The 24,943-nt window shown below is 38.1% G+C and overlaps 1 protein-coding gene and 1 long non-coding RNA gene across 4 annotated transcripts in view; one reads left to right on the plus strand and one right to left on the minus strand.

Annotated features, from left to right (window-relative positions):
* Positions 1–3,889: 3,889 nt before the first annotated feature.
* myripa (myosin VIIA and Rab interacting protein a) overlaps positions 3,890–24,943 on the plus strand; it is a 31,364-nt gene continuing 10,310 nt past the window's right edge. For both annotated transcript variants that reach the window (XM_080293321.1, XM_080293322.1), the window contains exons 1-6: positions 3,890–4,218; positions 5,067–5,237; positions 13,760–13,981; positions 17,137–17,273; positions 21,310–21,390; positions 23,031–23,128. In XM_080293321.1, coding sequence (XP_080149447.1) covers positions 5,128–5,237; positions 13,760–13,981; positions 17,137–17,273; positions 21,310–21,390; positions 23,031–23,128 — 648 coding nt within the window. In that variant the 5' untranslated portion in view covers positions 3,890–4,218; positions 5,067–5,127. The remainder of the gene's footprint in view (positions 4,219–5,066; positions 5,238–13,759; positions 13,982–17,136; positions 17,274–21,309; positions 21,391–23,030; positions 23,129–24,943) is intronic.
* On the minus strand, positions 20,141–24,413 carry LOC145422060 (uncharacterized). Of its 2 annotated transcripts, none has more exons than XR_013903438.1 (2): positions 23,814–24,413; positions 20,141–20,445 (listed from the first exon to the last, which is right to left on the minus strand). It is a non-coding gene; the product is annotated as an uncharacterized LOC145422060 (long non-coding RNA). The 2 variants fall into 2 exon arrangements; XR_013903439.1 differs by lacking the exon at positions 23,814–24,413 and adding an exon at positions 22,462–23,133.

Raw genomic sequence — 24,943 nt, forward strand, 5'->3', positions numbered from 1 at the left:
AGTGAAGCTGGCAGACATAAGGTCCTTGGTCTGCGAGTCTATGGCAATGACTGTCTAGATTGATGGAGGTTGACTGTAGATGTCAAACAACTCTAGGGGATAGACTTCATTGGCTGACTCAGGATCAGGATGCACATGGCAGAACAGACTCAGTACAGAATGCCTTCAACTCAGACTTGGTATCAGGAAAGACATCTGATAAAATAATGACAGTCTGTTGCTGCTTCAAAGAAACGCCAGATTACCCAGATTCACTAACAGTTTCAGGATACATGGGGGAACAGAAAGATTGTATGATCATTCAGAAAGAGGAAATTGGTTAGCTGATCCATAGATATTTTCAGGAACTGAAAGGTCATCCACATATTTTGACTCAGAAACAGGAAATCAGTTACCTGACCAAGGGATGGTCTCAGGAACAGAAAGATATTCAGACATAGAAACAGGAAACCAGCTAGCTGACTCAGGAACAAACTCAGGAACAGGAGGTATGACAAACTCAAGGTCAGGGGAACTTGCAACCTATTCAGGTGCATTCCTTCAAGAAGGGAGAAGAGTCAACTGACCAAAGACAGTATTTATGCTGACCATCCATAAAAGGAGCTCTATGGGTTTAATGTGCAGAGTCAGGCAATCGTTTTGGTGATCATTATTAGTAAAGCTGTTATGAAATGTACACTGTTTGTGTTTTTTTATTTATTGATTTATTTTACAAATGTTATATTTTAAACCTTATGCACTGAAATCATGTTTAAATAATGTCAATGCCACTGAGGTTATCTTGCCATCAGTAAAATAAAGCAGACACATCAGTAGTAAATGTCAGGCGTAACAACTATTTGAAATTTGCAGCTTTTTCTTAACTTTTTCTTTGACTGAAAATGTCAGTTTAGTCAAATTTATTTGACTTTACCATCATCTTTCCACAATACGTAAAAAATACTACATATTGATCTACTGCTGTATTTAGTATAACATGTGCCGATGCTCTGAGACTGACTTCAAATTCAGTGTGAACTAAATATTGATGTTTGGATACAGCTTTTGTAACACAGAAATACCAGAAATTTACAGTCATGTGAAAAATAATGTTTTTTTACATGACTTTGTGCAGTACTGCGAAAAACTAAGTACACCATTGGTGTCTTCATAGGAATTAAGAGGGTAAATAGCTAGGTGCTGCTGATTAATTAACCATCACCAAGTGTGAGCACTTCCATAATCGCAGAAGGTTTTGAGGTTTGTTAAATCACGCCTGAATGCATCACACAAACAAATACTTTCAACACCAAACTGCTGCTTCAGGTTCAGCTGTGTGATCAGTGGTTTTTAAATAAAGTTGCCTTAGCTTGGCTTAATATTATCTTACAGTCTTCCCAAGATTAGATGTCCCAGCAAATTCACAGCCCCATGTTTGACGAAAACAGAACACAGGGTTTCAGAACATGTCAAGCAAAGTGGTAGAGGATTGATGATTTTGGTTTCTGTTTGAAGCCACAGAACTTAGGCATCTTGCAGTCACCGAGTCAACCATCAACTCCTCTGTATATCAAAGTATCTTAAAGTCAAATGTCAGGCCATCTATCCAACAGCTAAAGGCTGGCCAAAATAAAATCATGCAAGAGGATGAAGAGCCCAAGCACAACAGTAAAAGAACAAAATGGCTGAATGTGGCAGGGTGTGGTTTGTGGCTCAGCTGTAGGGGAGGGGTGGAGCAGTGGGTTCAGGGTGTGGTTTCAGGCGAGGCAGTTGTTCTCCATCACCTGATCACATCTGCCCTATTTCAGGAGGATACGGGACCTGACGACAGAGCTGAGTGCTGCACAGGAACAAGGCAGCTGGAAAGCTGCACAAGCAAAAGAAAACAACTTTATAAAGTAAATAAAAACATTGACATGATGTAACACTTTGTGCTTCATTTGTACTATGCTGGGAAAAAAAAGAATCAGTGGGTTTTAATGACCCAGTCAAAGTCCAGACTTTAACCTGACTGAAATGCCATGGTGGGACCTGTAGAGAGCTGTGCATAAGTGATAGACTATAAACCTCGATGAACTGAAGCAACATTTGTAAAGGAGAAACGGAAAAGTTTCCTCCACAACAACGTGGGAGACTGTAACATTTGAAACATATGAAAACAAAAACCTTTTAAGGAAAAAAGGAAAAAAAAACCAACAACTTTATTTTTCACAATTCAGCAGATTCACAAAGAGAGAAAGGGCACAATTACAAAGCACAGCCGAACAGAAGCCCCAAGTTACAAAAACTTCAATTAGTAGGTGTGTATTTTATGTATCACTTGATTTTTCTTCCCTGTCATCTTCTTCTTCTTTTTAAGAAATACTGAAGAATAAGTTTGCTTCCCTTTCAGTTTGTACACACAGCAGTGAACGTGTTTTTCTGTTTTTGTGTACCTGCAGTTTGTGTGCTGATTTGACCACATGTTTGACTCCTGTTGCTGCATCAGCAACTTTTATAGAAAAATAAGGAAGAAGCAACTTCAAAATGAACCATCACTTTGAGATAACAACGGATTACTGCACACTACTCTCTTATGTTTAATTGCCTCACAGTGGCTTTAAACAATTTCTGAGAAATTAAACCTTTGTAAAAAAAAAAAAAACAACAAAGTGTGCAAGTGATTTTCTCCAATGAGTACAGTAAATAGTACATCTTAGTTTAAAATGCAATAATTAAGCATGCCATTTTGAGCCGGTGCCCCATACACCATAAGGTTAGTAAAGATGGCTCTGGCTGTTTATTATCTTCCCTTGGTTATTCTTCATGGTCCATAACATTAAAGGCTAAAAAGCCCCCAAAATGATAGTACAAAGAAATGAGTGGTTCACTTGGACCGCTCTAATAGATTCTCCTACTGAATTAATAATCAGAAATGACCCTGAGGTAACATGGAAAAATGATCATATTTATGCCTCTATTATACAAACTTTAGTTAGGAATGTCAGGCATTTCTAAACAGGAATCTGTGTTCATTTGACTGGTGCGTTGGGTCTCTTAATGATATTAAAAATTGTATAGGCCTGAATTAAGTTTATTTATCTAATATCATTTTCTTTAACAAATTCTGAGTTATTTAAGTATCTCTGCTGTATTGGCACATCCACAAATATAATATGTATGTATGTTTGACTTCTTTTATCATGTAGCCTGATGATTTTGGTAATAAAAATATCGCCTGTGAGCTCTTCCATTCATTCAGAAATGCAGTGTTATGAAGTGTTTGGAGAAAATGTGAGAGAAAAAGTTCTTGTCCTATCTTGCAAAACTGTACAGAGGACTGGAGCAAAGTAAAACAAAGAGCCGTGGGTCATTGTACAATTCAAACCATCATTGTTTTGTCAGACCACTGCTGATTCCACGGACAGCTGTTCCTACTTACATCTAGAACCTAAAAGGAGAGCCGCTGTTAAAAATACTCAAACATGTGCGACAAATGTGTGTCTCATAATTCAGAAGGTCTGCCGTGGTTCATGGATGGATGTTTGACATCCTCACAACGGCGACTATAATCTGCAGTTCTCCCGCTGTCCACTAGATGCCCTCAGTTCCCTGCTCTTTATCCATCCATTCCCTTTCCCTCCCAACCCACCAGTTTTAGTTTCTACCTTTAGCTGTTTGTGACTTTATCTTTACAACATGTATCCTAAACTTCTGACTGTTTCTGACCCTCATCACCTGCTTTTTACATTTTTTGTTTGCTGATTCTGCCGCAAGTCCCGTGGAATTTAGACTCATTAAACACTGTTAACAGCACGTGTTACTGAAGCGATTTAAGAATAATATCGTGACAGAGTGTTTGCAAAGCATCAAGATATGACTCCAAGACTATTGTTCATTTACGATTGAACACAGTCAGAACCTAAGGGTTTTATTATAATCCATGTCCTCTTAATAAGTGATATAAACAAGCTTTCATCACTTCCACGTCACCTTGGCAAGTGGAGAAACGCTCGGATAGACCCTAATCAGGATTTATCCTGCTTTTCTCTCAGAAACCAGGCCTTGCTGCGCAGATCAGGCTGGAAACACTTTCCCCCCCTCAATCTTTCATACGAAAAAAACAAAACAAAAAAACGATGAAACAAAAAGACTCACTGGATTATAATAAGCGTTTGGCTTCGTCTTACTGATAATTCTTTCTAGAAGTAAACGGAGTTCAGCTTTAAAGGTGTTTCTCTATTTCAGCCACAGATTCTGGTAAGTTGTTGTTATCAAACTATGACTTTATCACCTTCAGCCTGAATGAAAACTATTAACTTGCATGTTCGCATTTTTGTTTGTGTTCGTATTTTCCGTTAAAATCGGTACTATTTGCTTCACATTCCAGTAAAATACTTGTGATTGTGAGAGTTACGGTTATTTATTAGTTTCACGTCAGCATTCAAGAACAAAAACAAAAGTAAGCTGCAGCTTCAGGTCTGATGGAAAGAAAAGAGATTTCTTCTACAGGAAGTGTCAGTAGCTCTGATTTTTCTTGTTAATGCTGCAAGTTACGTCAGAGTACTAGATTACAAGTTTACACAAAACCCAGTGAAGTATAATTAATTATAAAAATGTATCAAAGGTGAGTAAAAGTACTTTTATTGTAATAAATTAGTCCCTAGGAGTGATATGTGGCATGCTGAGAATTAAAAAGAAGCCTGAATGGAAAACATGTTAGCTGGATCTGATTCACTCTCTCCAAAGAGTCTCAGCATGTATTTTAGGAATCATGTCTTAATTAAAGACCCAAGAGAAAAAAATAATGACTCCTTGAACATCAGGCTCAAACATGTTTGATTAACAGTAGTTTAATGTTTGTGTTTTATAATCATACCATGTTTTTAAGAGTAAAATCACATACTTAGAACTCGTAACTATAGCTGTAAAGTACTATAAAGTAGTGAAGTACTCCTTCTTTAGTGAATATATTTATTTTTCCTCCCCCAGTTTGCACTAAACCATCCAGCTGTAAACTCAGGTATTCTGGGAACTTTGTCACTGTCAGGTGTTTTTGTTTGTATTTTGTGTATTTTATTTGGCCTGACTATTTTTCTCTTTTCCAGATGAAAACAACAAGCTGATTATTCAGTCGGTGAGTTTGAGACAGCTGGTGGGGTGTCAGCCATGGGTCGAAAGCTTGATCTGACAGGACTGACGGACAATGAGGCGGAGCACGTGCTGCAGGTGGTGCAGAGGGACATGAAGCTGCGCAAGACAGAGGAGGAGAGACTCAGGTGAGTTCTGACCTGTAAATGCAGTGGAGCTCCAGGTGTTTTATGTTTAGGAAGTGAACTGTACTGACTTTCCCCCCCATCCTGCTGTTTTTCTATTGCAGCTTGGTTACTCTCACTGCTCATATGAGTGTTTGAAAGTTTTGAACTTCCTTACCTCTGATGAAATCTTATTTCTTTGAGTCTGCTAGTAAATGTGAAACTGCTGAATAATCAGCTTATCACAGCGGTTTATAAAAGTACACTTTTTCTCTTCTTAGTGTTGCAAGAAACATAAACCTAGGATTTATTATTGGAGATATTCTTTTATTTTTGGTTTCAATTTGAGTAGATCTTGGGGTAGACAGAAAGAGGGATTGTGGAAATTAAAATTGTGCAGAGACCATGGAGACGCACTTGTGTGCAGTCCTCCAAAAATTACAAGAATTACAGTCATTTTAATACTTTGCCATTTTCAAAGTCCCAACATTAACTAGACAAACCAACCAAATTTAAACATGAAGTTTATTTTAAATCCTTTGAAATGAATGACTGCTTGATGCCTAGAACTCATGAACATCACAAAATGTTGTTTCCTTCCTTGAGATGCTCTGCTGGGCCTTTACTGCGGCTACCTTTAGATGCTGTTTGTTTGTGGGTTTCTCTGCATCCAGTTTTGTATTTTATTTATTAGTTGAAAAGCCTCCTCTGTTCGATTGAGATCAGGTGACTCACTTGGCCACTGGGAATGGAAACTATATCTCATTTCTTTGCTTTTGCAGTTGCAGCATTTGGCTGAATCTGTGTAGAGAGATCAGCCCTGTACACTTCAGAATTCATATTGCTTCTTCTATCCACAGTCACATCCTCAATAAACACTAATGACCCAGTTCCAACAGTTCCAATGTCATACCATTGCCTCCACTGTGTTTGACAGATATGTTATGTTTCAGATTATAAACTATTTCTACCATGGTGATGAAAATATAAAGTATGGCTATGGAAACAAAATGAAGAACATATAAGTAAGTAAGGCACTGCATAACCAGTATACCTTTAAGGTCTTTCACACCAATTTTCTCAGGCTGCTTTTCTTCAGCACAATTTAATTCGAGGAATTTTTAGACCTTGGTGGAGATTTCCTTTCCCGCCTCTTTGCTCTGAAGTGTGTCCTAAACACAGTAGCCAGGAAGTGAAGCCTTTTTCCGCTGCACTCAGACCAGCTTCCTCCTTCACCCCAACCTCAACACATATAGATACAAAGGCACAATAACGTGGTAAATAGGTGGATTTCATTGCCTGTAGCCTCAGCCTGAGAGTTACACAATAGTGGAAAATGATTTGCCTGTTTAACAAAAAGAGTCCTTGCTGGTCCTGGTGCTTTATTTAGAAAAACACTTACCTCTTACAGCATTACTCCACTGTTTACCAAAATGCTTTCAGTGGACTGAAAACCCATGAGAAGGACCTCACATACAAGATTAACCTAATTGTCAGGATTTCCCTTAGATTTTTATCAGCAAAAGCCCTTTTATTTGGACATCTGGCTTGATTAATTAAGTGTTTATGTGTAGTGTTTGATAATGTAACTTCACAGCTACATTTTTTTAAAGTATATATTCTTAGGACTATGTCTAGTGTGTGCTTATCAGCCCAGTGTGGTCTATTATAACTTCCCATAAGAACTGTTTATTGTTGTTGCTGTTACCCTCCAGTCTCACTCTGTCCACACACTGAGGACACGAGGTTTCTGCCTGTAGGTCAGACTACGCATATGTTTTGAAAGTATTTCATATTTAATATGAAATGTTTTACTTTATAAGCCACCTACCAGATCAGTTAGCTACATTAGCTACATTCACATAAAAAAAAAAAGCAGATGGATTTATTTTTCAGTACCACATACTGAAGATGAAACAGGGTCCACAGAATTATCTATGAAACACCATAAAATATCTCTGCATCTCTTCAGACGCAGTCTTTGAGGACCAGCAAACAGATTTTCAACCCGTGGTCTTTTCTTTAAACTTTTAATCTATGTTGTTTCAGATTATTTTCTGGTTACATTTTGGAGGTTGAGGAAACAGAGACACCAAAATATTACTGTAAGAAAAATATGCTTTAAAGAAGTGTACTTTAGTATATTAGACGGGCAGGTGGTTGTTACGTACCATACTTTAACTGAGTTATAGAAATAGTGAAAAACTAAACTATACGACTAAAATTTATGACCCTCAGCTTAGGGCTGCTCAATTAATCGAATTTTAATCACGATTACGATCTGGGCTTTCAACGATCATTAAAAATGACTGAGCCGATTATTAGCCCCTCCCTCATGCTTTACTCTCGCGCTGCTCCATGTGGCAAATCAAGCGCACTGCTCTGCATTTCGAACACGCGTCACAACAATTAAGAGGACCCGAGGGAAGCTCGGAAAGCTAAGCAGAAGTTATTTGGAGAGGAGTGGACTGCCGTTGGTTGAAAAGAGAGGTAAAAAAAAAAAACTTAAGTGGTGTGGAAACATTATGGCTTCGCGGAGTCAGACGTGGATCAAGTAGACACAGTGTGTAAACTTTGCTATGGTGTCGTAGCTGCACCACAGAGCAACACTGCAAAGTTCACATTTTTCATTTATTTCTTATATTGCAAACATTTGCACTGTTATCAGTATTTGCACACTATTTTATATTATTTTTTAAAGTCATTATTCAATACATTGTTATTGTTAAACCTTTAAAGCCGGTCAGAGCAGCATGCTCGTTTTGTGTAACTATTTTTAAATCCCTGTAGAACCTGAACGCTAAGCTAGCACAATAAATTTTTTTCCATATGAAACCAGAGGAGTTGTACTTACATCTTATGCCATCATTTGTCCTCGGTCACGGTTTCCTTCCACATATAGCTTTGCAAAAATTGCATAAAAAGAGCTTGCAGGAACAAAAACATAATATTCCAGAAACACGCTTTGCCGATCCGATCAGCTGTTCTTAACACTTCCCACATTGAAAAAGACGTCAACGTGAACTATCGCAAGTGACGTCATTTTTGCGGAAAATGTAGTTTTTTACTTGTAGGCCTTAGAACTCGAATTGCACTGCTGGAAATAGTTTATTTTGATGCACATGCACATTCTTTGCAAATTTGCATCATAGGATTGTTTTTTTGTTTTTCCTGCAGTATATAAAAATTGCTGTATCTCCAAAAATAAAACTATGAAGACACTCAAAAAAAATTTCCTGTTGTTGTAAACTATTTTTTGCAACTTTTTTGTATTTAAAGTTTTGAGGGATAAACCTCTTAAATTTCTCCAAGTAGAAATATATGTAAAAACAAAAACGATTTTCAATTTTTTTGTAGTTTATTGCACTTTTTTGCAATTAATGTAGTTACTATGGACTTAATGCATACACATTTTTAAAATATGGGCTATAACAGTTGTATTGATGTATAGCAACTTGAAATGCTCCCACAAATGGCACTACAGCATGTAAAAAAAAAATATATAAGCTCTGGCGGACGAAATAAATATCGTCAAATAATCGTGATCTCAATTTCAGTGAAAATAATCGTGATTATCATTTTTGCCATAATCGAGCAGCCCTACCTCAGCTGCATATATATTTTCAGTACATTCACCTTAACTTACTTTCCCACCTCCCAAACTCTAACTCTATCTAAGTCTCTGTGACAGTCTAGTCAGAACATAGAACATACGTCTGTGGCCTGAAAACACTGTAGAACTACAGTATCAATCCAATTTTGTGTCCATATTCAAAAATCTGTGTATTTGCTTCACTGTACCGCCATTAATGTTTAAAAAGGCCCATCATCACTATCTGAGGCCACTGAAATGACAACAGTTTCTCTGCTTGAATCATATGTGTAACTGAAAGGGGTTTTTCTGTTAAATCCCCACATGACATGACGAAAAAAGTGATTAGTTGGTGAGCTTTTTACATTCCTTAACTTCAACAAGTGTTGCTAAGCAAAGCGCTTACCACCAGCTAATCTTGTAATTGTTTAGCCGGCATGATTACACATTGTTGACATTGTCTGAGTTCTTTAAAGACAGACATGCTTTTGCCCAAAAGTTAAGTTATTTCTTAGGTCAAAACAATAATAAAGTCAATCTATACTGCAGTTTTTAACAGCTGATAAATGTGGCCAAAGATCTTCACGGCTAATCCCCTCTTTAGCAGAAGTACTTGATACAAAAGGTCACGTACTGCTTTCAGTCATCACACGTATGAGTTTAATCTGTCATGTCATTTCGATTGTTCACTTTTCTGCTTCCTCACTCCCAAACTTGTTACGTGAGCTCTCACTTCATGCATCTTGCTTTTCAATTTCTGCACCGACATCCCTGAGATGAAACCCAGGAGTGTTCATGCATCTGAAACAGCAATCAGAGGGCAGAGATGAAGTTAGGAAAGGAATAGAGATGAGCGAAGAACAGGAGAACACATCTGGATGCTGTTGACTTTCTTTGTGACCTCTGCTGCATGTTTTTCTTATGAAAGGAGAAACTTCTGTGTTAAGATGTTCAGGACTGATTTGGATAACTGAAGTGTCACACATGTATTTTATAACTGATCTGAGATGATGCTATGTGTGATAATAATACTCTTCTGTTTTTCTCAAGAATAACTACTTCATTAGATAATAATAGAAAAGCAAGAAAGACACAAAAAACACAAATAAATACTCCAGATGAGATTTGTTTTTAAAACAGTGTGCTGGGGATTTCTGAAGCTAAATACAGCATCTACTGATTTCACACTTACTTGGGGCTAATACTTAGTTAGACTCCTTTGTGCCCTCAGAACTGCCTCAATTCTTCATGGCATAGAGAGGCAGAAACATTCCTCAGACATTTTGGTCCATATTGACATGACAGCGTCACAGTTGCTGCAGATTTGTAGGTTGCACATCCATAATGCAAATCTCCCATTCTCAATCCAGCAGAGCATCCCAAAGGTGCTCTACTGGATTGACATCTGGTGACTGTGGAGGCACACTCACTGTTCAAGAAACTAGTTTGACATGATTTGAGTTTTGTGACATCGTGTGCGGTCATAAAGGGATCGAAAAGGGACGAAAATACGAGCACAGAAAAAAATATTAGAAGCATTCCTGGTTGTAATTAGTGGTTATTTGAGTTACTATTACTATTACTATCAGCTGAAAGCATACTGGACATTCTCCTCTGACCTCTGGCATCAATGAGGGATTTTCACCCACAGAATTGCTGCTCACTGTTTTTCAAACCTTTCTCTGTAAACCCTCGAGAATTTCTGAAATACTCCGACCAGCCAACAACCAGGCCACATTCAAGGACACTTAAATCACCTGTCTTCCTCATTCTGATAATCAGTTTGAACTTCAGTAAGTCATTTGTACATGTCAACATCCTAAATGAACTGAATTGTATCCCAGCTATGATCAGAGACAAGTTAAATGCACATTGCAAAAAAGGTGATTTTGCAAAGCTTTTCTGAGACATGGTTCTCATAACTGAAATGACTGATCAGTAGATGAGAAAATCAGCTATAAATGAGTTTTAATGTTGCCGCATAGATGCTAACATGTAAATAAGCTGCTATTTGTCAGATGTTTTCATGCATCAGCCTAGAAGTTGATGATATATGAGAGATTAGCTGTCCTGGAATTGTGAATAGTGAAAACCTCCGTTCACCAGATACAAAAATCCTAAAACTTAAAACACAGCTGTCCCCTGCTGTTCAGAAGCAGCACAGCAGGCACATTCATTTGGTAAGATACACTGTTTACAGAGAACAACTCATCTTTTTATCTTCTTATGACAAAAGATAACTGATCCCCATTCAAATCTTCAAACACAAGAAAAATAAACTAAGCTCCATTCAGACAAATGCCAGCAGACATTAGTTAGCTTATCACCAAGAAGCAGACTTTATGTGAGGATAACTGCAGCTGACACAGTCTGAGCCTCTTCTTGTTTGTTCTCTTTGAATGACCGAAGCTCAAAAGCTTCTTTCGCTGAGGGTGTGTGAGGATAAAGCTGCAGAGTGCTGCGAAACATTACTGTACATGTCTTATTAGGTCAAAAAAAAGGTCCACAGCTTTTTTTTATGTTGAGTATCATGGGATGCTTTATGTTTCAGGTATGTTTGTGCATGTTTCTTCACTTTCTTGATGTTATTACCTCACAGTCTCTGTCTGAGTCGGGCTGATGCTGTTCTGTCTGGGAGGTATTTATATCATCCACTGAGCTTTAGTAATGGATGTGGTGCTGTAGTGAGGGGCATCCGAGGGAGACTGTAAAGTGTTTATGGTTTTAAAGTTACAAGTTTCATTTAAATATTTGTGGTTAAAATTTTAAAGGACTTCTAACTCTACAGAGCTGAAGTGATTAGCCAACAGAACCAAAGCTTGCTATCATAATTGTTCTTTTAAAAAAAATAAAATTCATCTTTTTCGTCATCGCTGATGTGACCTTTTACTTGTTACTATTGATTAACAGAGAAATTGACACATTTTTCTACACTAAAAATATTCATTTGTTGTCTGAGTTTTTGCTTTGAGCTTTTGTCACATATAACATCATCATCTTTTCTTTTAAAGAAACCCCTAAGTTTCCATAAATCACATTCTGTAAACGTACTTTAATAAACATTGTCACGTGCAGAATGAGGAATTTATTTTGATGCTTTGCATTTTGAATTTCATGTCATCAGAAACTGAAATGAAACCAACCTGCATACCTGCAGAAGCAGTTCCTGCCTCTCTCCTCATCTTGTCAGACTCCATCAGTTTCGAGCTGTAATAATTTATAAATGATTCAGTTATGGCTGATGCTCCTGCTGTCATGATGTGAAAATAATGGATTTCTTTCTAGTGCCACCTACACAGTCACACTTTCTATTTGCCTCTCCTGCTTTGCCTTCATTTGTTTGACTAATTTTATATTCCATCATGTTGGAACTCCTGTCAAATCATCTGCTTCTGTCTGTATTTCTTTGCTGGAAAGCTAATGATAAAAGAAATGAATGCTAAATTGTTACACAATTACCCGTGTTTGTTTGCTGTCACATTTACTGAATGTAACAGAAAACAAATAGCTGGCAGTTATTCAGGTCCCTGGCAGAAAGCAACCAGTCTAAAACAAATTTATAACAATGTAAATTCAGATAAATGTGATCTAGTAACACCACAAATGAAGAGAGATGTGCATACCAAGTCCAATTAATTTAGATGAGTAAATAAATAAATAAGTAATTAGATTAATGTGTTTCATTTTAATAAAACAAATAATGAATTTGCGTACAGTTTTAATTCTATTACTTTGACCAGTTTGACCAGAACAGATTTGTTCCTCACAAACGCACAGAAACAGAAACACTGTGCCAATGATGTCAAACAGCAACATTAATTTAACTCAACAACAAAAGAAGCAGACTGCTGTCTTTGTATGGCACTGAAACAGATGGTAAAATGGTAAATGGACTGGTCCTTATATATTGATGCACTCAAAGCACTTAATGTAAGTGCTGTTTGCAGGTTGTAAATGCAGGCTGCTGTAAGTCTGTTAGTGCTTTGTGTTTGCGAAAGGATTATAAATGCAATCAAACGTGTAAAGTCGAGACGGCATGTTAAAAAAAGTCATATTGAGGCACACAATTACAAAATTACATTACATTAATTAGCATAAATTATTATTGCATTAATCTCCATGGTTTGAGCTCTTCTCACTTCTTTTGCACTTTCATCCAGATTAACCTAAAAAAAGACATCAGGGGTCTCAAATGAACCCCTTTCAGTCCAATGTTACCTGATTTTACATCTCTCTCTTCAAGCCTCAACAAGTTCTCATATATTCATGCCATCATTAACACCATAACTAGTGAAGATACTTGTTCAGTTATTAACATTAGTTAATTATCAGGACAAGCGACTGAATTCATTTGTCTTAGTGAAGATGCACTGAAGACACTGGGCTCTTTGTGTGTGTTTTAACCATGTATTTGTGGTTTAGTCACCACGGCTGTTATTTATTTAATACAGGCTTTCTGGTTAACAATCAGCTCGATAAACATATGAAGCAGCTCCATAATTCTCACCGTATCTATTTATTTTCTGTTTACAAAATGATGAAACAACCTGACCGAATTTTTGAAACCACTTTAATTTCTGCTCCATTTTCATTAAAGGGACGCAGAGGATCAGTGTGCGTTCATCTGTGCACTCTGTGTCCTCATTCACATAATCATCCTATTTGACACAGTAAACCCTGGTCTGGTGCTTTATCCATGTGCAGGAACTTCATATGATCCCTGTGGAATACTATACTTCTTATCTTACTCACTGACACATAAGCATCTTTTTCAAACAGATTTTATACATCTCTCTCTCTCTCTCTCTCCCTCTCTCTCTCTCGCTCTCTCTCTCTCTCACACACACACACACACACACACACACACACACACACACACACACACACACACACACACACACACACACACACACATTCCTAGTTTCACTATCTCTCTCCCCCCTCCTCCCCACAGCGAGCTGAAGCAGGAGCTGGACGAGGAGGGCAGTCGCTGCCTCCTGCTGTCACGGCAGAGTTGCTTCAACCAGCGCTGCTGCATCCGCTGCTGCTCGCCTTTCACCTTCCTGCTCAACCCCAAACGCCAGTGTCACGACTGCCACTACAATGTCTGCAAGGCCTGCCGGGTGTACAACAAACGGGACAAGACCTGGCTCTGCTCCGCCTGCCAGAAGAGCAGGTAAGGTCAGCGGTGGTGCCTGGAAGTGCTGTGGTGTTTATCTGTGTGTGTGTGTGTGTGTGTGTGTGTGTGTGTGTGTGTGTGTGTGTGTGTGTGTGTGTGTGTGTGCGATATACAAGGAGACTAAGTGAGGATGAGAGGCCGAGAGTGACGTCAAAGGTTATTAAGGTCTTACTCCACTGTTGGAGAGATGGATTTAGCACTTATTACACATAACATAGACACTAAGATACAGTGCAGGATAAAGTCTCCTTTGGCCCCAACATTTGCACTAATGCAAGATGACAGAGGTAGGGAGATGTGCAGCAACATAAAATGGATTTTCAAAGACATTTTCCCAAATTTTCCCTTTAGAGGTCTTTTCTCGAACTCAACTTGTTTGTTTAATGTTACAGAAATCCTGAAACGCTCCATTAAGCATGTGAACTTTAAATCCACACGCTCTACTTCACTTTATTTTTGTGTAATTTTATATTTTTTACAGTTTGCTCAGATTGTAAAGCCTAATGGCTAAAATCGAAAGTGTGTCATAATTAAAATTCCCTTTGTTCATGAAACGCTGACATTTCAGGAGTTGACATTTTCTTTTAAAAGGACGAGGCTGAGCTTGTTATATGTTTTTCTCATTGCTGAGGGGTACAAAGCAAAAAACTAGTTTCTATGACAAATTGAATGCTGTCTTGTAAGGCCTGCTGAAAATGCAGCAATCATGAAAAAGGTCGAGACGTGATAATCGTTCAAATGTGTGGAGAACACATTTCTAGACAGGCTCCTAATCAGAAGTGATTGCATGTAGAAGAAAAAAAATGGAGCCACTATTCTCACCTCTAAACATGCAGGTCTGACCCTCAGACTGTTGGTGTTTGAAAGTTACAGACTGTCAGATTTATGGGGTTTTAGTGGGAATGTATTTCTGCAGCCTCTAGTCAAACTCTGAAGTGACCATGTCCGGTCACGTCTGCTGCACGGAGTCCAAATTAAAAGCCTGTGATTTCTGCTAAATGATTACATTATATACTTCACAATGGCACCTTTTTAAAAGCCTTAATATATTCCAGAAACTTCAAAGACACTGTAGATGTAAATTTTAAATGTGTAAAGCAGTTGCTGGTTTAAATGCCACTCTGTATGCAGTGGATCAGGGTTGTGCTGCTGTCTGACCCAGACATTCAAAATCAATTAAGTAGATAATATGAGAATAGAGAGCCATGACATGCGCTGGTGTCAGGAATCACTGTGATAAGCTTACCTACCTGCCACCTGCCTCCAGATCATTCAATATAGCATCAGCCGTGGGGTCAACGGGGACTGCAGATATCCAGTCATGCATTAAACGATGTATTTAGGTGCTACGTTAACTTTAGTATTTGTCAGAGAACCTAAAGGTAGAACATCCAAATAGATTTAAAATAAAGAAAAAACTGCAGTGTAATAAAAATGTAATAGTGCTTTGTAGATGTACTTCTTTCTTTCCAGTGAGGCATCGTGGCCAGTAGCTGGTAGTTAAAACCTGGCTGCTTAGTCTGCACCAGGAGGCACCTTACAAAGCCTGTAGAAGTGCAGTAATGATGTGTGACATTTTATGTTTTGCATCTGCTTCCTGTCAAAGCACTCGCTGTGTACACACACTTACAACCACTCAGAAATCGGAGGGTACCTCATTAAACATAAACGTGTCATTATACAGTTAATTTAAAAGCAGCAGTGATAGGAATTTCAATCTTAAATGTACTTGAAGATAATGCAGCACGTAACTGAGCTAGACTAACAATATCATGCACACATTGGATCATATACTGGGTCTGTTTACAGCCATGTTTCATATGTTACATACAACAATTTTAGTTATAGTATGCAAGGCTATAAACAGACACTTTTCATAGAGTCAGTCACTATTTGTAAATGTTGTAGTTGAGATACATTTTCTGCACACTTACTCAGATTCTGCAGAGTAACATGTTACTTTCACATTAGTCTAATTCATGTGACCTCACTAACTGATAGGTCTACAGAAATCTTCAAATTCTTCACATTGACTTATTTAAGTAAAACACTGCTGAAATACTGTTCACAGCAGCAGTGTTCTGGGTTTGGGTACATAAACGCCCTTCTGTCTGGGGTTTGCATGACCTTACATGATTGTGTGGGTTTTCTCCAGTTAATATGATACAGTAGGTAAAACAAAGAAAACAGCACAGTGTATCTACGAGATGTGTAACATTAACAGGTTTTGTTTTGGACTGTGGGAGGAAGTCGGAGTAAACCCACGCAGACATGGGCAGAACATTCAAACTCCACACAGAAAGATCCCGGCTAGATTTGAACCCAGGACCTTTTTGCTGTGACGGTGCTAATTACTGCACCACCGGACTGCTCCCAACCGTCTTCACATTTAGATATATTGGTGGTTCAGACTTTTCACAGTTAACCAAACAGTGATTTCATATCTACAGATTGTTTCTTAACTTTACGTCAGCAAGACTCTGCTAAGTTTGTGTGAAGTGTTTCTGTAATGCTGCCTTCTTGCTGCAGATCAGATAGTGTCACTGTGATTTGTTGGCTGTGACTTCTTACCCGTCACAAATGATAACAGCTGCTGTGTTTTTCCAACTCACTTCCAGCTTTAAAAACACTTATTTTTTAGGTAGAGTGTAAGATGAAATGAGTGCGACAATCCTGCTATTTAATCAGCGTTGTCACTGTATTACCCCCCATGACGACCCAACTTCAGTGTAAACCGGCCCGTGTGATTTCATGCTGTCTTGCAAACATCAAAGTGAGACGCTTATGTGTCTCCTGTCTACCTTTTACTAATGATTAAACATCTCCTGCTGAGTCTCTCTCAGCCTCCTGATTTATGAAGTAACTCCAGAGAAGTTTTGGCTATTGATGTGAGAGACATAGTGGAAATGAATCCGCACAGCTGCCAGCAGCTGGTTGTGTTCATCTGTGAGTCAGATGTAGATTGGCACCAGGACTGACTGATGGTTTTGCTTTTTTGTGTTTGACCTGGTTACTGAAATTCTGGTTGAATGTTGCTTGACCAAAACGTGGATAATAACAAATGTGAAGAAAACTACATTTCCTTCACATTTGGTAGGGTGATTAGCATAATCTATATTAATCTGTTGTATGTTTGTGTGTTTCTTTCTCAGGTTGTTGAAGACACAGTCACTGGAGTGGTTTTACACTAATGTGAAGAAACGCTTCAAGAGGTTTGGCAGCGCCAAAGTGCTGAAGACTCTTTACAGGAAGCACCTGGCAGAACACAGTGCGCTTTCAGAGCTAACAGGTAAACTACTTCTGCTGCGTTAGATGCTTAAGATTCTCAGTTAGGAAACCGTTCCCAGCTCTTACTTCACTAAAACCTCACATATGATTGGCTCGTTTCATAACAGCTTGCTGTAGGGAGAATCTACTCTGATGAGAAATTAGTGTGCTCGCTCAAAGTTGTCTTGATTTTTGCTGTTTCATATCTCAAAGCAGTGGAGAACATGAACTTGGGAAGAGGGTGAAAGAGGATTAAGCTCTTGGCTTTCATCCCACATTACTCTGGCAAATCACTCAGGCTGTTGCTACACTTCAAGTCTATTAATGTTTGTTTGCTTCTTTCATATCTTCACTCAGCAGGGACTCAGTGCTGCTGTATGTGTGCAGGTTTTATGATCCACTGTTCAAAAGTGTTTACAGACGTAGATGTGAACATGACGGTGCAGTTACAAGCACAGTTTAAGTTAACTCGAATCAGTGGATCACTTTTTAATTTGTTTTCCTCTGTTTTTGGCCTCAGAATTTGTGTAATTTAAAGCTGCAGTGATCAACGTTTTTATATTTATAATCTCTGGTCTTTAATTATTGTTATTAATAAGTGTAATGTGTATTGTTCTTTAATTGATGTTAGCGCAGGGCCAGTTATGGTTCTTGTCAGTTTTTTCTTTGTAATGTGTGATCCTGAAGCTTGTGTGAGATTTGTGCAGCAATGAAACATTTCCTCTAAAAACCTTTCAGCACATCTCACTGATTCGACAGCTTTGTGGTGGGCTTGAATTTCTGAGGGATGAAAGTCATGCTAGACAGAATCTTTGCACTGCATCAGCAAATCATCTGTGAACAGTGCACCTCGCGCTCCCTGATGACTAATATCAGTGTTGGGTCCAGCTGTTTTGAGACGGCAGCTCTTTAGCCCTTTACTTTTTTAGGGATGGACCTGGTTCTAGATTAGAGGAGTTTGTTCTCAGAGGAATTTGATTCGAAAGATTTTCTTTGAAAAGTTCATTATGAACTTCAAACATTGCAATATCTTTTCCTAAAAGTTTTGTTTTTACACGAGATCTTTCAGTTTTAACCTGTTTCTACTTCAGTGACAGTAAGAAAAAAAGGCTTTGAGCTTTTCTTTAATGAAAGCAAAGTCAGTGTAGAAGAAGCTTTTTGTGTCTTCACAGCTAAATGAGAAGCTGTCACACTGAAAATGTTTTGGTTCAGACACAGAGAGCTTTGAATAAATGTGTTCCTAGTGACATATGCTCAGGCATCTAGGTCTAGTCAGTGACAAAGCACCAGAGCATCTGTGAACCACTGGTTCAGAGTATGATCTGATTGAACCGACAAGGGATTTCAGAGAATTATGTGTGTTGTGTGGAGGAGAGGTCACCTGCTGCAGATAATGCAGAGCTCTGACCCTGGTGGGAGGAGGACTGATGTGGGCTGGCGTTAGGCCGTCGCTCCTCTGATGTATAGCTTTTTTTTATTCTCTGCACACGCACTCTTTAGCACTCTGTTTCTTCCGTTTTTGTACTTTAATGACAGACCGGCACTGAAAACTAAACTCTCCATCCAGTTGCAAAATGCGATCGACTCAGCGTGACTCATGATGTTACTTTGCATATGAATAATGCGTATGACATGAATAGCATCAGAACTAGCGGAGCTGACATTTGAGAACTAAATGCTGTGTGATCCTGAACCTTGTGTGAGATTTGTGCAGCAATGAAACATTTCCCCTCAAGACCTTTCAACACAGTCCACTGATTCAACAAAGCCTGGAGACATTCTCCTCTGAACAGAGACGCAAAGGAACAAAGTGGCCCTGAGGAGCAGAGGAAGTGAGGCGAACTCATATATATGATTTACTCAAGGCTTTGTATAGTACAGACATACAGGCGTTTTATTATCATCTAAACTAGTGATTACTGTTGTGATTCATCATTTGAGAATTCTGAAACTAGTTTTTTCCACGAACAGTCAAATCCTGATGATAACTATGATTATAAAATAAATTCATCTACAAATCTTTACAACTGTTGTTGTAATTTTGGTGTGACATCACTTTTTTTTTTTAATTGTTCAGTTTTTTAGTTTGCTGCTGTAAACATGGAGAACAAATGGCATCCTCAGTGTTAAAGATTACTTATATAAGCATACTAACAAGTCAAAAAACATTGTGGGCATAATGATGATTATTAGGATTCTGCTAGCTTTAGCATTTAGCTCTAAGTCCTGTTAGCACGTTAAAGATATCTAAGACTGTAAAATAATAGGTTAGCTTTAGTACTGATTTAATTTTCATTTTAATTCAATTTCAATTAACTTTTATTTACATAGCTCCAAATCAGCCCCAGCAAACAGATGACTACCTATGGCCAAGCACTTAGCAACAGTGGGAAGGAAAAACTCCCTTTAAACAGGAAGAAACCTGGCAGAACTGGGCTAAATCTTCCGCTAGCGGTTGAAAGTGATTAGACGAACACAGGACAAAACACACCATGGAAGAGAAATTAACAATAACTCTTTGATCAGTTAGCTGTTTAACAAATACTCTTTCAAGAAAATGATAAAAGGATGGTTTGAGATTGGCCTATAATTAGGCCAGTTGACAGCCGGGTCGAGTGATGGCTTTTTAAATGATGGTTTAATATATAATGTGTAGATTAATCATACGATTGAAAAATTAATAATGGTAGGACTTCTCTGAGCAGTTTTGCAGGAATAGGGTCTAAAAGACACGTTGATGGTTTGGAGGAAGTGTATATTGAAGTTAAGTAAATATTAGTAGTACTGAAAGTAGCTGTATATAATAATGAGTCTGTAAGGTGGTTAGAAATGTTTTCTCTCTAATGGTTTCAGTTTTACTTTTGAAGGAATTCATAAATTCATTGGAAGTTGTGGTTAAAGGAATTTATTGGATTTCTGTAAGATCTAAAGGTAGAATAGATGTAGGTTAATGTTATTCAAATCAATGGAATATACTCTGCCATTCATGATACACGGGAGAAGTACTTTCTGCTGCAGAGTTCATATTCTCATGCATGCCTCTGTCAGCTCGCCTTCCCGAGAGATTCATGGCGCCTTCAGGGTTACAGTGACCTCCAGCTGCTGTTCTGGTCATACTTCTAATTGCATGCATCTGTTATGACACAGATGTCTGCAGACATACACGAGGCGTCACTAGAACAAAATCCCTTTTCCTGCAAATAAAACACAAAAAAAATCCTCAGGTTGTCTCTATTTCAGGATATTTCACATCAAGCTTGTCTCTGGAGTTTTAACCAGTGGAGTAAAGTGCTTGCTTCATTTAAAAAATCTGAACAGTTCATATTACTTAAGTGCTCTTTGGCCTTTTAAATGAATTGAAGTGACCCCGTGTACTCAGCTGTACCCTTGAACCGGGCCCTGCTGTGCACAGATCGGCTGGTAATGCCATGCATGAGGAAACTAATGCACTTATATAACCACAAATGGATGCATTGTTGCATGAATATTTAAATGATGTGAAAAGAGCTCAGAGCTTAAGAGCTGCAAGGGGAAACTATGTAGAGAGTGACTGAGTGCTCTCTACTGAGCAGTTACTGACATTAAAATCAGATTATGTATTTCAAATATCGGTCAGAGATACTGTTGATAAGTTTGTGTAGTTATATCTGTTTACACCATAGATGTATTACCAGCAAATGTAGTGAGGAAACAAGTAATCAAACCAAGCGAAAAACATGGTAGAGTGTCATTTTTATCAAAACTTACACTTAATAAATCAAAAATTAAGCTCTCATACAGGAAAGAACATCTCACTGGAGACAGCACAGCTGAGGTTTAGGTATTTGCAATGAAAACTGTTCTTGTCATAATAAAATATCAAAATTAATTCTCATAATTGCACAAATGTAGTTTCCATAACGCAATTTAAAAAATGACAGTGACCAAAAAGATGCTCCTTCATCTCTTTAATGCTTCATCTTATTTAAAGGTTATTCCCGTGATCAGGTTCCAGGATAAAAAGGTTAATCCCACGTGGAAGTCTTTTCACGTTCATGTAAACATGTGTGTGTCTGCAGAGGGCAGCGCCTATGAGGAGAGCATCTGCAATGAGGACAGCGTCTGCGGGAGCGACTCAACGTTTTACAGACAAACTGAAGGTGCAGACACATTTAATTATGACTTCACTGATGCTTGATTGTACTGTACACCTGCTGTTGTAATTACACATGCATACACTTGGACTTTCACATATCAAAAGTATGACACTTTGTGGTGGCATAAATGCTTTATTTAATGTACAAAAGTTACAGATTTTCCCCAGTTCAGCTTTCTCCCAGTAACTAGCTAAGATAAACGTTAAACTAATTAGTTTCAGTTTTTGTTTGTTAGCAATGAAGTAAAAAAAAAAAAGACCTGCCATTCAAGTTTTGCTTACAGTTCTAAATGTAATTGGTTTTAGTTGTATTTCTGGTATTTGTAAAATACTGAAGTGCCAAAGTAACTTTAAGTACAGGGGTCAGTTAACTCATCAGTGAGCCCTTTGGAGCTGTGCGCCTTTAAGTCCCAGCGTAGCTCTGTTTTCCTCAATTTTTGAGGTTGGGCAAGTGCAAATTTAACAATCTGCACCACAATATTATAACATCAACTTTTATATTGAAGATAATAAAGCTGAATTTGGGTTTGCAGGGAAATATTTGCTTTCTTGCGAAGAGTATTAAGATGCACAAAGGTGGATTTTGTTAACTTAACACAGTTCAGATGATTATCTTGTGTTACTCTGCAAGAAACCAATATGTATTGTATTGCAATGTTGGCTTATTTTTTTAGCCCTTCCTGGAGCATCAGTTTTAGGCCTATTAATTTTATGTTTCTTGATTTAATCTCTTATGGAGTGAATTTAATAGCTTAAACAGAGGTGTTATGGTGCTACATGTTTTATTCATTTAGCTCCATGATAATAATGAAGTTCCAGCCAGGCCAGAAATCCAGAAATTTAATGGAAAAACGGCGCTTGCCAACTTTGTGTTTATATACTATAAGAATACAACTCGTTGGCAAACAGATTGAGTCCTGTATTGCAAAGACACCCATTGCAACTGGGTTGGTCTCATTGGTGCAGACAGACCCAGACAGCAAATATTTGCAAACCTTCACCAATATGAGAGTATTTGCAGTCGAATGTGAGAGCTTTTCCATCTTTTACCCAAATCAGTCAGTGAAATGCTCACCATTTATTTGCCATACATCAGATTTGGCTACTCGAACATTTGGCCTTTTTCTCCTGATTGGTCATCCATTTCCTGTTAAAGTGAATTTCAACAAGAAAAAGATATTTCCCAATATCCAGGTCAAACATAATCCTCTCATGATTCCACATGAATCCATATTTGTTCCCATGCTGACTTTCATGTAATGCTTTATAGCAGAAGAATTGAGTAGTTTTATGATCTTAGCTGTAATCTTTTGGCGCAGGTTCCTATTGCATCTCAAACAACCATGTCAGTCTGTTCTCTTCTGTGTCCTGCCTTGCTCTCATTTGTCATCACGCGCATAGTTCACTGCGCTAACAGGATGAGTGACGGCAAACATGAATGAAAAGCTGCTTTGGGCTGGTGGTCATGTCTCAGTCTGCAGAAACTGGGACTGAATGCAGACAGATGCATGTCTTTAAAAGTGAACTGAACTGAAAACTGCTCCTTCTTTATAAAATTTTGCAGAGTAAACAATGTAAACAATTGTTTGATCCAAAAGTCCTTCAAATAACAACAAAACACGTGATTGTTATTTTCGCATTTAGAGCACAGCATGGCGGAGACGCTCACTGTGGCCAGGCGGGTGGCAGAGGAGGCCATAGACGAGGCCATTTCCAAGGCTGAATTTGACACTTCCAATCAGGTTATTCATGTTTTTCCTCTCATACAAATAGTTGCTTATTGTTCGAACCTTTATCGACCCATACAGTCTTCTACTGGAAATGCTACATTATGTTGGAGATTATCCTCAATCTGCACCTCTAGAGACCTTACATGAAGTTTCTTTTTAATCTGACTATTCTGTTTTTTTATTTTCTTTCAGTCAGATTAAGTTAAACCATCAGGATTATGCTTCAGTCCAAAACTCAGATGGTTTAATACTACAGTATAAGACAATGGCAGGGCGATTGCTATCTTTGTGTAACACTTCCAGCTCTTCAAAAATCACAGACGCTCAGAAAGATTGGCTTTTCACGATTTATTCCTGCAGAAGACATAAAACACACTCAACAGGTGTCTTCTGATGGTACCAGCAATTGTAGCTCCCTCACAGTGCAAACGCGCGCTGTCTTAACAGACTTACAATTAACCTTTTAATAAAGAAAAGGTGGAAAATAATAACTTCTCTCATTTTACACTCTGTAATACTGAGCTTGTATACAAATGACTAATAAAATACATTTCACAATCGTATAAAACAGAATAACAGGATAACATAAGTATCACCAACTAAACATTTCCCTCTAGTGGTCAAATTAACAATAGCGCATTACATCTTCACTTGCTTGTGCTTTACAGACAAAATGGCTGTTAACAAGCTCACGTACCTGCAGAAGACATAAAACACACTCAACAGGTGTCTTCTGATGGTACCAGCAATTGTAGCTCCTGCAATGTAAAACAACATCACAAAAAGCACAGAAAAACGGTAAATCCAAACACATTTCCTGCTATGCGCAGCAACCACTAGGGGGCTGACAAAGACTAACTGCCAAAGAGCATAAATACGGCAGAAACACTATTTAACAGCAACCCGCCTTTGTTTCAGTTACACAGAAACTTTCTAACATCAATATGAACCTATATACATCGACATGTACAACTTATGTAACAACATTCACACCAGAAACCATAAAAATGCCAGAGCCTTTCATTACAGGACTTACCCTCACAGTGCAAACGCGCGCTGTGAGGAGCGGAAGCCTTAGCAGCTTCTAAACGTTAGAGTGAGATCCGGTTTCTGGGTTTTCAAAATAAAATACAATAAAAAAAATGATAAAATTCACACTTAAAATGATAATTAAGAACAGGTAAGTGCATGTTTTTCATATGTATTTAGAGGAGGCCATAGACGAGGCCATAGACGAGAAAAGCGCTATATAAATACAGGCCATTTACCATTTCCAAGGCTGAATTTGACACTTCCAATCAGGTTATTCATGTTTTTCCTCTCATACAAATAGTTGCTTATTGTTCGAACCTCTATCGACCCATACAGTCTTCTACTGGAAATGCTACATTATGTTGGAGATTATCCTCAATCTGCACTTTGATAAATAGCCTCTAGAGACCTTACATGAAGTTTATTTTTAATCTGACTATTCTGTTTTTTTATTTTCTTTCAGTCAGATTAAGTTAAACCATCAGGATTATGCTTCAGTCCAAAACTCAGATGGTTTAATACTACAGTATAAGACAATGGCAGGGCGATTGCTATCTTTGCTCATAGCTGTATGTAAAATGTGGCCACTCCATGAAATAACCCGAGGAGGTCATGATGTGAATCCTCGATCTGAATGCTTTTGCTGATGTGTTTTGGCTGAGTGACCCTTGTATGGTTATAACTTGTCAATCACAAGGAGGGACTGCCATGAAACCGCATTCTTTTCTTTTCTAACTTGAATCATAATTTAAAAAATTGTATTCAGTAAGCCTTGAACCCAGTATGTACGACCAT

Source organism: Astatotilapia calliptera, chromosome 18, assembly GCF_964374335.1.
Source record: "Astatotilapia calliptera chromosome 18, fAstCal68.1, whole genome shotgun sequence".
Taxonomy (NCBI): domain Eukaryota; kingdom Metazoa; phylum Chordata; class Actinopteri; order Cichliformes; family Cichlidae; genus Astatotilapia; species Astatotilapia calliptera.